This window comes from Trachinotus anak, unplaced genomic scaffold (genome assembly GCF_046630095.1).
Source record: "Trachinotus anak isolate AG129_WGS33_773 ecotype Australia unplaced genomic scaffold, CSIRO_AGI_Tana_v1 ptg000032l, whole genome shotgun sequence".
Taxonomy (NCBI): domain Eukaryota; kingdom Metazoa; phylum Chordata; class Actinopteri; order Carangiformes; family Carangidae; genus Trachinotus; species Trachinotus anak.
Genome location: NW_027273883.1, coordinates 2,228,382 through 2,241,238, shown reverse-complemented (window position 1 = coordinate 2,241,238; position 12,857 = coordinate 2,228,382). Strand labels below are relative to the sequence as shown.

Genomic DNA, 12,857 nt, shown 5'->3' with positions numbered 1-12,857 from the left:
AGACTCAGCCTCATGTTGGAGCCTCAGTCAGACCCAGACTCAGATGAGGAGTCTGTTGAGACCAGAATCAGAGACTAGCAGACAGATCAGAACTGTTAGCGTAGTTAGCATCTTTTATTTGTTTATGTTGTTTGTTAGCTTGTAACTGGCAGTGGCTGAAACAGTGTTAGTGGTTGTGCTAATGCTAACTCTGGCTCTCTGTACTGACAAGGTTTCAGGTTTATTTAGCCCCACCCCCCCCAAGACAAGCTTTTCCTGTTTTTTGACTTACTGTGAAAACACAATTTATGTTCTGACAATGATTAACTTTGATTAATGTGCAACAATCACCTGAAGCAGCAGTGACTCACAATTTCTTCAGGAAATACAAATATTCTTTTTTTTTATAGATAAACTGTAAATTTATTATAGGTTTTTTATTGTCTGCACACACAAACATACACATGTTGTCACACAAACAAACACTTGCTGTTAGACGAACGCACACACACACAAACTCTGCACTGGCCTCACTCGTCAGACTCCCTCTGACCTTCGCTCGCTGCCTCCGTCTTCCTCCTCCCTTTACCTGCGTTTGCTTTCCAAGGCCACACTCTTCCTATTCTTCTGCTCATAATTTTTTGCCTTCCTCTCGATATTCTTGCTTGGTGGAGGAAAATAACTTTTTTGTTCTTGTCGATCACGAAAAGGAATTGGTCCGGAAACTTCCCCGGGGATAAAAGCCAGTTGTATCGTCTCCCCACCACTGCACTCAACAGGTGAATCCTCCTCATCCTCTTCTTCCTCTTCCTCCCTCTACTTCCTTCCTTTTCTTCCTTCTGCTGGCCATCCTCCAGCTCCTCACCTCAACAGTGGAAGTGAATCTTCTCAGTGACTCAGAGTAGACGTATGTGGATGTCTCAACAAACTTTACTTAAGATTTTATTTCTTCTTTCTGTGACTGACTCAATGAACCTCTTCTGCCTTTTTAAACCATCACAAATCCTCCCTCACTCCTTTCCTCTTCATTCTTGCGTCCTCTTCCTTTTCATCACTCTCTCCGTCAGTCCTCTCTCTTTTATCTGCAGCACCTGAGCTGTTGAGTAAATAATTCTGTAAAGTCTAAAACTCCAGAATCAGCCTGGTCAGTTATCGGCTCACTTCAAGAGACCAAAGAGCTCATTTTCTGTAGCAACCAACCAGAAACAGCTATGGTTTTATTCACTGGCTTCTCTGTTGAGGCTCCAACATGTGTGGAGTTTCCAGAGGAGGCGGTATGAAATGCTTTCAACTATTGTTGGATTTCAAAATGTGCATAAGTTGCTTTTGGTGTGTAGCAGCATGATGTAAGAGGCTTTTTGAAACAGAAAATGTCAGTTTGATTTCTAACGTGCAGCTGTGGATGTGTGTTTTACCTTCACTGTGTTGGAGAGTGAAGACTCAGCTTCTCCTTCAAAAGCTCTTTTCTCTCTGTTTTCTTTTCTCTCTCCCTCCCTCCATCCCTTAATACTGTGTGTGTGTCTGTCTGTCTGTGTGTGTGTGTGTTGCCCCTCAGGACCAACTCCGACTCAGCCCTCCACACCAGTGTCATGAACCCTCCCACAGGAGACCCCTTCACCACAGGAGGACCCACCTTCACCCCCCAGAGCACCAGACGCAGCGGTGAGAGAGCAGCTCAAAACAAACACACAAATCCTCAGCACACTGCAAAAAACAACTAAATACACAACCTGCTTTAGAGCCTAGTACAGGTCAGAGTTAAATACTGAGATGTGGTTTGTATTTGTAGCCAAAGCAAAGACATTAGGGCAGATGTGCTGTGATCTACCTTTCTCAGATCTAGTTGTTTCTGTGGGATCTTGATCTTAGAACAGACAAAGATTCAGGCCACAGAAAAGTCACCTTCACTGGTTGATTCTGGAAGTCGTAAAATCCAATTTTAACTAAGTCACATCAGTGATAAAAGGCAGGTTGGTTTCACTCTTCACGTGAGATGAGAACTGTTCCCAAATTCTTGACTGTGAGGCTCAAGAGTAATGGAAACTTCTGGACCAGCAACCAACAGTTCAGTTGTGCTGCCGTTCAGATGTGGATGTTTTTACACAACCAACAAAAATCTTTACAGTTTCAAAGCTTGAAGGAAGATTTTTCTAAATCTGTGTCTCGTCAGTGTAACAATGATGATTCACTTTATGTTTTTTTTTTTTTGAAGTCATGAAAGAAAAGATGTCCAGGTTCTGATCCCTGTGGGACGCCGCAGCCAGATCACATCTTGCCGGCTCAGTATCATCGATCGTTTTTAGGCGGTGATGTGACTCCCTGCCTCTGGAAACTTCTAAACTTTGTCCAGAGCTCTTAAAAGCACATGTTCTGTGAATAAAGAAAACAGCTGAACTTCACTTGCAACTGCAGTCAGAGGCAAAGACCAATGAAATCCCAGCAGGCGCCTTGTTTATCCAATCAGGAGTAGGACTCGAAGAGTAGTCTTTTACCTACAGCTGTCTGTCTCGTGCTGATTCATATGGGGCAACTTAAAACCACAATGACGGAAGTGAAAGTGGTGTGATGTCTTCAGGCGCTCGCTGGAACAGTCAGACGTTACAGTGACTCTTCTGGCCACAGGTTCCTCAAGATAAAGATCTGAGTGTAAACAGTTTCCCTCTGTCTGCCAGCAGAGCCAGTATGTTCTCAATATAAACTGAAGATCTGTCTGTCTGTCTGTCTGTCTGTCTGTCTGTGATCCTCCAGGTCAGAGTGATGGAGAGGGCAGAAGAAGTGAGTTATACTCAAACACGTTCACACAAACACTGCTGTCAAGTTTTAGTCAAAGATCCAAACTGACGCTCAAACAAACTGAGTCTCCTGGACTTTTTATTTATGGAAAATATGTTCATAAGTAATTTCAAAGACTCCAGATGTATGTCAGTGTTTGTAAATGTAAAAAAAAACTATAAGAACACTTCAGGGTTGTCAGCATTTAGAAAAGAGAAAAATGAATGAATGTCAAATGAATGTCAACATGAAAAAATGAATTTGTGAACATTTCATTTCAAAACTGTAACACTGAACTCGCACACCGGCAATTAAGTTAAAATTTGTGCACATATTTTATTTAAACGTTCTGAAGTCACAAACCTTTTATGCACTTTGACAAACTTGAATTTGTCTTTGCTCAGTGTCTCACAGGTTCGAAAACAACCACAACCACAGGCTTCTCATACACATAAAGACGCTTTAATACTGGATTTTTTAAATGTACATGCAGATGAAACGTGCGTCTTTTGTCCCTCAGTGTTTCCGTACCCAGTTCCTCCCATTGAAGAGAACGTGCTGGATGAGGGGAAACTGCTCAAACCCTGGGACACCAAGAAGGTAACGTCATGAAAATAAAAATCTGAGTTAGTTTTGCTGTTTTTTCTTATCTATGTCTTTTATTTCTCTAACTCTATTTCTATTATTCTATTCTACAAATTAGTTTTCATAATAACCACTGCTGACTTTTGCTCTAACTGTAAAGTTAATTTTATTTGTAAAACAACAAACAAAAAAAAAACCTCATTCTCCAAAAATTTACCATTTTACCTTTAATTTATCACTGAGTATCTTCAAATGACTCAGGTCATTTAAAACCCTGCAGGTTTCAGTCAGAAAATTATTTTTCATAATTTTTTTTAATTGTTAATAAATTAAGGTTGAACTGATGTTTGTATATTATTTCATGTCTCCAGTTGCCTCTGTTGTCGTCCCGACCCAAGTCCTGTGAAGTCCCTGGCATCAAGTAAGTCTAAGGCCACATCCACACTACTATGCTTTAATTTTCTTTTTTATTTCTCCTTCACTACGTTTTCTCCTCCCATCCACACTACTCTGGAGTTTTCGATCCCCAAAAATGGAGCATTTTGGAAACACTGCTGGACCAATTTTAGTCTAAAACCCTTTTGAAACGATGGTGTAGTCACACCTGGTTGCTCGTGATTGGCTCTTATCAGCCTTGACTACCAGTGGTGAAAGGAACATGGGTAATAAATTAAAAATCTCACTGACCTTGTTGTCTTTGCAGCAGCTGTTGTGAAGTGAAGCTCTGCATATTAACACTGTTTCAAATTGAAAACCTAGCAGTGAGGATGTAGCCTAACACTCCTGAACACACACACACACACACACACACACACACACACACACACACACACACTCCATTCATACACATGCACATCAGACATTGGCCTGAAATTGGATCAGTCCTTGTGAACAGTAGTGGTGTCACTGGCTCCCTGCAGACAGGAATCACTTCCTCTGCTGCTGCTTTTGTTTCTCAGCTTTAACTCAAAGTCACAAGAAAACACAGTGTCAGATACCAGACGTTCTGTCAAAGAACCAAAGAAAATCACTCAGACGACTCAGGGACAGAAAGTGAAATGTTTGTGTGTAAAAACGAAGAAGACAGATGTTGAATTATGAAAAGTGGGGTCGGTGTTTTCAGGACGTCTGTCCGTCAGTTTCAGTGTCACGAATCTGAGATCTGAGAAACATTCATTCGGACTCAAGATGTGTTGTCAAAAGTCAAAGGTCACTGTGACCTCACAAAACACATATTTGGCCATAACTCAAGAATTCATACAATAATTATGACACTAGGATAAAATGATGAAGTGAAGTGACATCTTTAAGTCAAAGGTCATCTTCACTGTGACATCATAATGCATCATAAGGTCAATATTCAACGTTGTGACTCCGGAACAGATGGAAGTTGTGATCATAGTTCTTGGCGGAGGGATACAGGTTCCAGTTTGGAGAACTGATCTGCTGTTACTGAAGGGAGCAAAGAATTATATTTGACTGTTAAAGATCTAAACCTCTTCTGCTTCTTCTGTCCCTTTCAGTATCTTTACGTCCCCGGAGCAGCCGTCCACGCCGGCTCACGGTGTCCCCTCTGCTCTCAACACTGGCGGCTCGCTTCCCGACCTGTCCAGCCTCCACTTTCCCTCCCCGCTGCCCACGCCGCTGGACCAGGACGAGCCCGGCTACCCAGGATCCTCCTCTCTGAGTGGGGGGAGCAGCACAGGGAACTTGGCCTCCACCCTTACCCAGCTGGGCATCAACGCTGCCAACGCTCCAGGAGGCAACGGCAACTTCCATCACCACACACCAGGTCTGTACAGTGTGCAGGAGTGTGTGAGTTGATGGATTCAGTGTGTTTCAGTGTGCGTTTAGTCGGCAGACACGTTTTTGGCATCATGACACATCTCAGTAACACCTTAAAGGGATTTCTTCCCAAATGTTCACCTGGATTCTAAGACTAACTTACTGTGACCTCAAAAAACACATGTGTGTTCATAACTGAAGAATTCACACACTGATGAACTGTATCTGGACCGGCAGGCAGAGGAATACAACTACGAGGTGGTGATTCTAGTTTATTTTTAAGGCTGGAAGCAGGATTGGCAGCATCACAAGTGTAAGTGGGGCGAAGTAAAAACAGCAGCTTGGAGACAGAGAAAATAGCACGGTGTGTCATGAATGAGAGTCAGACATCACCGGTCAAACACACAGTTTCTCCCTCCACTCTCCTGGAGGCCGTTCATGGCTTTAACCACCGTCCACAGGTCAGCGTGTTGTGACCTGTGTTTACTGCCTGCTCAGTGTTTCCTCTCTTCTGACTGTCAGAACTAAAAACAATGTTGGTGTAAGTTTGGTGTAAGGTCAAAGGTCAAGGTCATTGTGACCTCACAAAACACTTTTTAGGCATTACTCAAGACTTCACACAGCAATTATGACAAAATTTCACGCAAATGGTTCGTATTTGATCTGACTCTGGATAAACAGGGATGTAATCTGAAACTAGTCTGAGCGGCGGAGGGATACAAGCATGAGGCAGTGATTCTAGTTTATTTATTCATACAGGAAAAGATTAAAAGCAACGTTGTGTTATATTTAAACTGACCTGACTCAGTGAAAGTCTGGTTTACAGCCTGGAATAAGTGCATGTGAAATGAATCTGGTGTGTTCCTGTCTGGTGTTGTGTCTTGGAGGTGGAGCTGAAGGTGTTGTTGACAGTAAAAGTAGATCAGTTTGTTTTAAAAGTTTTATTAAATCCTTTCCATCAGTAATAAAAACTTGATGTGACTGATCTGGGAACACAGTGACACCACTAGAAAACAGTCAGACACAGGTTGAAAACAAAGAGTTCAGTCAAACCTCAAAGAGAAAATGAAGATGAGCAGTAACGTTACCACCTGAGCTGCTCACAGACCCACTTCCTGTGTCGCCTTTGATCTCCTGTATTTACTGTAGGTGTGTTCACAGTTTTCCTGTGCAGGGAGGGATCATTACTGACATTTAAGGTTTGCTCATTGATCTACTGATCTCCAAACAAAGAGGTTCAGATCTTTTTTTGTGTTTCCTCATCCATTAGACTTATTTATAATGTTGACAGAGCTCTGATATCAACTTCATGTGTACAGCTGTAATCACGACTAATAGACATGACAGACAGAAATAAGGCCAACATTATAATAACAGTATTTTAGGATAAATATAGTTAGTTTCATGGGGTTTGCTGATCAAAAATAAAAATGAGTTCAGTCATATTCTTTATGATGAAAACCTTTTTTTTAATTTAGCTTTCTGTCACTGGGCAGACTTAGACTTAATAACAAGACCAAGAGACCTCCATGAAAACCTGTCCCGTTCATCTGTAGTGTCCCCGGTCTGGACTCTGAGCTGCCTGCCTGCTCTGTTGTTGTAAATCTGTCTGGATGAAAGCCTCAGCTCAGTGACTGATGTGAAGCGCAGCAGAGGAAGTATGTGGGTGAGAGCAGACAAAATGAAACATAGGGGGATGTACAGCGGGGGGGCACTCTAAATTTAGCCACAAAGAGAGAGAGGAGTGGATTTTGTTCACGTGGGTAGAGGTGCAGTCGGAAAGTGTAGCCGCGTTTTATTGCATGTGAGGTGACTGTACAGACCGCAGGGAGGAAGCTGCTGTTAGTTCGACCTCAGGCTGCAGCCCGCCTCTCCAAACCTGAACCTGGATCATCATCACGTTACATTTACATTCACTCATTTGTCAGACGCTTTTATCCAAAGTGACTTACAAGTGAAGGGCAATAGTAAAGCTACAGTGCGGTGGGAAACCGTGTAAGTTTTGACTACTACATCTTTCTAATAAGTGCCGGGAGATTGTATAAGGATGTATAGGTTGTTTTTTTAAGGCTGTAAACCACACCGTCAGACAAAGTGTCACTTGGAATCATAGGGGGACGACCAGGCTGAAAAGCTCCAGTTGTCAACTTTTAGTTTGAGAGTGTGAGGAAAATGTATCTTGAGGTATAATAAACATTTGATATTCTTACTTTTCCTAGATCCAGAGAGCTTTTTAATTTTCACTTCCCAGATTAAAAACAAAATCATCATATGTCTAACACAGCTTCTGAGTTTAAAAAGACACAGAATTATCCACCAAGGATCATTTTCCTTCCACAACAATGAATAAACAATAACTTGTCATGACGTTTGTCCATCAACTCTTGGTCCAGAGCAACTAACAGTGAGGTCGACTTGTGATTGTTGATGCTCTCTATGGGAAAAGTCTGTTTGTTAACGGACTTTTCTGCTATCGTCATCAGCGAGGCAGAAATGTCACATTTACCACCAGTGTTCATGCTCCCCAGAGGATCTCTGTCCTTATCAGTCATCTCATAAACTTTCCTCCAGCGCCACCTGCAGGTCAAACAGTCTTCATCGGGCTTTACAGGAAGAAAACTGCATTGTTTTCATTTCTTGATTCATTTATTTTATTTCCCTGTCCACCACAGCATATGTTCAACACTTTATCAGTATGAATGGTTACATCTTCTTTCAAAAGAGGAAATAATTACATATTGACGGGTGTCACAGGTGTGTATTTGTCACAACTCCAGGTGTGTACAGGCCTGGAGCAGGTGGCAAAACAAACATCATGTGGAAAGTAGTAACTTTAGTCTTGTTGAGAGACGTGTCATCCTACCTGGTGTTTGATTTGTTTAAAGGATCCCGATCATTTTTAGCCTCATAATCATGATATTGTTGTAAATGTGTCTTGGTCCTGGTTTTTACACTTAAACGAGGCCAGAAAAGCAGGTTACTGATGGACCTGACCTACTGAGGATATAAAAAGAAGTAAGACAGTAGGCAGGGAAGGAGGAGAGGAGGTGGGGGGGTCGAGAGGAGAGAGGTACAATAATGTAAAGCAGCTTGGAGGGAGGTGAAAGTGAGTGAGAGTAGGAGGGTGCGTTTGGGGACAGAGCTGATGTTTTCACCTGCTCTGATCACCTGTGGCGGAGCTCAGGTGGAAACAGGCCGCCGTCTCCTGGTGGGGCCGAGTTTATTTCAAACTGAAGCCACAGAGAAGAGCAACTCTCCTGTAGCCTGACGTTCCAGTGATTTTAACATATTTTGATATATTTATTTGTAAACCTGCTCATTATTTTATGTTAAATAATGACACAACGTTATGCATTATTATATTTACAGTCCGGAGTTGCACCTTTTCACCATTACTTCCAGTGTAGCAGCAGTTGATGATGATTAATTGATGATTAATTGATGGCTTTTAATGACTTTATTATTGGTTGGTTGTTGTCAGTGTGAGCTGCCTCTAGATAACTGGCTGCTTCTGTCATCGCTCTGCAGGGACGCCGGTGTGATCAGGTCAGCTGATCAGCCTGGATGGATCCTGCCAATATGTCTGTCTTCATAGTGTTTTTGTTTTGCTCTGCCTCCTCAGGTCTCCTGGCATCTCTACAGAGCACGCTCAGTAACCCCTCCCTGCAGTCGTCACTAAGCAACCCCAACATCCAGTCATCACTCAGCAGCCACTCCTTCTCAAACTCTCTGAGCTCCGCCTCTCTGCACTCGTCACTCAGCAACCCCTCGCTGCAGTCGTCCCTCAGCTCCTCCCCCTCCCTGCCCTCCTCCCTCAGCAGCCAATCGCTGCACTCCTCCCTCAGCAACTCCTCCCTCCAGTCAGCGTCCAGCAGTAACCCCAGCTACAGCAGCGGAGTGGGAGGCTCCAGCTCCTGCTCCTCCTCCTACTCGCCGCTGCTCAGTGGACAGGGCCAGCCGTCGCTCAGCACGTCGCCACGGAGACGAGCCCAGTTGTCTCCGCTCATTCTGCCCATGGGAGGGGAGGCGCGGAGGCATCACTCCAAACAGTTCTCCCCCACCATCTCCCCCACCCTGTCCTCCATCACACAGGTAACACACACAAAACAAGACCACCTCATCTCTGACAAGACACTTTGTGTTTGTCGTTACTGCAGTGAATGACCGACAATCAGTCACATCTGGCTGCAGTAACAAAGCAAATTCCAGTTGCATCTTTATCAATGAGTTTCTTTAATTACTCTTCGATTATGGTTTAGTCGCCATCTAATGGATTATAAGAAAAAAAATGGCCGGAGGTCAAACTTACTTCCCGACCACAGATGTAGGTAGTGTCTCTGCCAGATGTGCAGTCTGACAGCTTGACTTAAAACCATCTGGGATTTCAACCAGTTGTAAACGAGCAGGAGGTTAAACATGAGAAAACTTGCTCTGTAACGGCTGCATGTTCAGTGTCGCTGTAGTAGAAGTTCTGGCAAGAATCAAACCAAAAATAGATCATTTTTATTGTCTGATATCTTCTGGTGTTTTATCCACAGAACCTGCGTCAGCTGCAGCTAAACTCATTTATAATCCTCATGCTCGTGGTTTTTGAATGGCATCATTTCCCTTGGGTCAAACAACGCGTAGCATCAGTTAGCTTGGTTTTCAGATCCTCAGTCAGTTGCTTAGAGGAGCCTGTGGTGGTTGAGTGTTACCACAGGGTTTGAAGAGAAGAAGGTCAGAGAATTTACCATCAGCTGATGATAATGACAAGTCCTGACCTGCTTTACAAGCTGGAACAGATCAATTAAGACCAGTTCTGTAGAGAAGCAGGACGCCCAACATTTGCACAAGATTTTTCTACTGGTTAAAATGGAGCTCTTCCCTTTATAACAAGGCATCTGTAGTAGTTGTACGAGGCCGATGTTACAGATCTGTTGTGATCTCCAGGATTTTAGCATCAGTGTGATGAGGTGTGTTGATTTCTTAGGTTTGGTTATTTTACCTCTGAACTGTTTCTCAGCTAAACTTTCTAAAAGAGTAGATGATATGTAGTTTTATTTTTACTGCCCTCCTCTGTTCTCACCTACAGTACAAACTGAGCTCAAGGAGAAAAGAGTTGCAAATCTATTTCCCTACACATACTGTCTAAATTTCCAGTAACGACTGCTGCTAACAACCCGCCTCCCTCCTCAGGGCGTCCCTCTGGACACCAGCAAACTGCCCCTGGACCAGAGGCTTCCTCCGTACCCCCTCAGTCAATCCCACCAGCACCAGCCGGGCTCCCACCAGCCTCTCCCCGGTCTCCCCGGCTCCCAGCCTGGCCAGCAGCCTCCTCAGCTGGGGCAACACCACCACCAACAGCTGCACCGCCTCCAGCAGCAGCGGCCCAACGCCCAGCAGCAGCAGCAGCAGCACCACCACCAGCAGCACCACCAGCAGCACCAGCAGCAGCAGCAACAGTCACAGTCCATGCAGCAGCTCCACCTGCAGAACCTACGCAACCAGCACATGCAGCAGCACTTTGGAACGGTGAGTTTCATCCAGATTAACAGATTTATAACATACTTAACATGTAACATACATGGTTCAGCTCACACAGTGATTATGGTGTGTTCCTCTGCAGCAACAGAGGCCGATGGGACAGCACATGAACGCAACGAGCACATCGCTGATAAAGAACGAGAGCGCGTTGGATCAGTGCATCCAGAGCTCCTCGTCCTCTCAGTGTCAGGTCAAACAGGAAGCAGAGCAGCAGGTGGAGCAGCAGAGAGTCGGCGGCCTCCAGCAGCTACAGCAGATCAGCCACAACCTCGCTACGGACTTCTACAACGTGAGTAACCACAACACCGTCAGACAGTGTCTGGCGGAAACATGGGGTCATTAAAATCTGAAGCAGTGGTTCCCAACCTGTGGTCTGGGCCCCACTGGTGGTCCGCACAGGTACTGCAAGTGGGCTGACAAATAATTTACAAAACAGTACAATTTTTGTGAAAAGACGTATTAATAAAAAAAATTTAAATATAGATGATAAAAATTTTTAAATGTTTTAAAACAAAATAATCTTTTAAAACATTAAAAATTGTTAAAACCTCCTTTCATTGTTTGAACTCTCATATTAAGGCCTAATACTGACAAGACCACTCTGCCACTACATTGTGTGCTTGTTTGCTATCTCAGTCTGAGAGAGAGACCACATCAATGGCAAAAACTGGAGTTTGAAGATGGATAACAAAAAATGAAAATAAAAGTTCTCTGAGAAGGCATCATTTGGTCTCCACAAACAGTGCGTCACTATAGGACCATTTCTTTCTAAAGGTGGGTAAAAAACCAGTGACTCAGGCCTGTTTGACTCCAGATTCAACATCCAACCAAACCTCATAACTCGATTTGAGCAGCTTTGAACTGTTTTTGTCTCTTACGAAAACACCGTCATCTGAGGATGCCTGTGTGTTATTTTTAGTAAGTGGAAATGTTTAATTGGATTTAGCTGATTGAATCATTTTTATTTATTCGGTCATGCTCAGTGTTATCGCTCTGCCAGAAGAACAAACCAGTTCAGTTGTGTAACACAGTCATTTATTTAATCTTGGATGTGTTTTTATTCCATTTCCTTCAGAAGTATTTCTGTTGTGCTAAATGTCATAAACATGCATGGACCAGTATCTACACAATTATGTTTGTGTGGGTCCCACTTAGCTGAATCTCCTCTTAGAACCTAAAGTCTAAAATTTTCTTCATATTAAAGGCTTTGTTTCAAAGGTCTCACGTTTTAACTTCCTCTATGTTTTATCTGAAGTGTTGATCCATCAGAAGATATGTTTGTGGTTTTAAGAACCAAAAAACATCTCAATGTAGCTTTACATCTCCTTTCTCAGGCTTCTCTCTGGAGTTCTAGTAACAAAAGGTCAGTCACCCAATCAGAGGAGAGGATCTGAGCCTCTTTTGTGATTGGCTGACTGTTTTCTGAGTGATCCAATAAAAATATAGCATATTTCAGGTAAACACTCAGAGAAACCAAATCCTCCAGGTGGGGCTTGGGGCATGGCTGAGAGCAGTGACTGCTCTGTTGTGACATCACAAAGTTGCAGAAGTCCTGACGGCTGGTTTCAAGGCTCAGTTTCTGAATACAGGCTGTGTGCATTTCTATGTGAACTGAGGCTTTGATACTTTCACAGTATTAATATAGAACCTAGACCTGCTTTATAATCACAAACACATGGACATCTACCTTTAGACTGTGTGGAGCTTTAACGGGATACACTTCTGGAAAGTTATAACTCACACTCTGATCCTGAGAGATAAGGATGTGCATCAGTGTGTGATGTAATGCTGAGGTGAAATGAAAGACAAACAGCACCTGATTCTATTTCTGGATGTCTGCTGAGGAGACGTCATCGTGCAGTGACAGACTGTGACATTTGATCAGCCACTGAGTAAAAACAGACACCATGAGGCGTCCTGGCTTCTCATGTTGCAGCCTCAGGGAATCACTCAGGACCGAAGCAGCAACACAGAGATCAGACTGTTGTGGAGCTTCTTCACACAACACATTAGAGTCCTGTGTGGGAGGCAACACACTCTGCAGGTCGATTTGATGTACTCTGTTTCACATCTGACAAACTACGTAGTCATCTTCACTCCCCATCAGGGGGTTTCCCATTACAGGATGTGCTCTGTTTATGGTGCATGTTTGGGTTCAGGTGCAGCCAGACTCTGTCTGTTATCCTCCCAACAACAACAAGCATTTATAC

General features: G+C 43.5%; 1 protein-coding gene across 2 annotated transcripts in view; it reads left to right on the top strand.

The window, feature by feature from the left end:
• LOC139612751 (CREB-regulated transcription coactivator 2) overlaps positions 1–12,857 on the top strand; it is a 41,342-nt gene that overhangs the window by 18,365 nt on the left and 10,120 nt on the right. Inside the window, exons 5-13 of one of the 2 annotated variants that reach the window (XM_071468685.1) lie at positions 690–758; positions 1,535–1,641; positions 2,728–2,754; positions 3,272–3,351; positions 3,708–3,757; positions 4,860–5,128; positions 8,744–9,213; positions 10,300–10,635; positions 10,730–10,936. In XM_071468685.1, coding sequence (XP_071324786.1) covers positions 690–758; positions 1,535–1,641; positions 2,728–2,754; positions 3,272–3,351; positions 3,708–3,757; positions 4,860–5,128; positions 8,744–9,213; positions 10,300–10,635; positions 10,730–10,936 — 1,615 coding nt within the window. The remainder of the gene's footprint in view (positions 1–689; positions 759–1,534; positions 1,642–2,727; positions 2,755–3,271; positions 3,352–3,707; positions 3,758–4,859; positions 5,129–8,743; positions 9,214–10,299; positions 10,636–10,729; positions 10,937–12,857) is intronic. The other variant, XM_071468687.1, reaches the window with a different exon arrangement.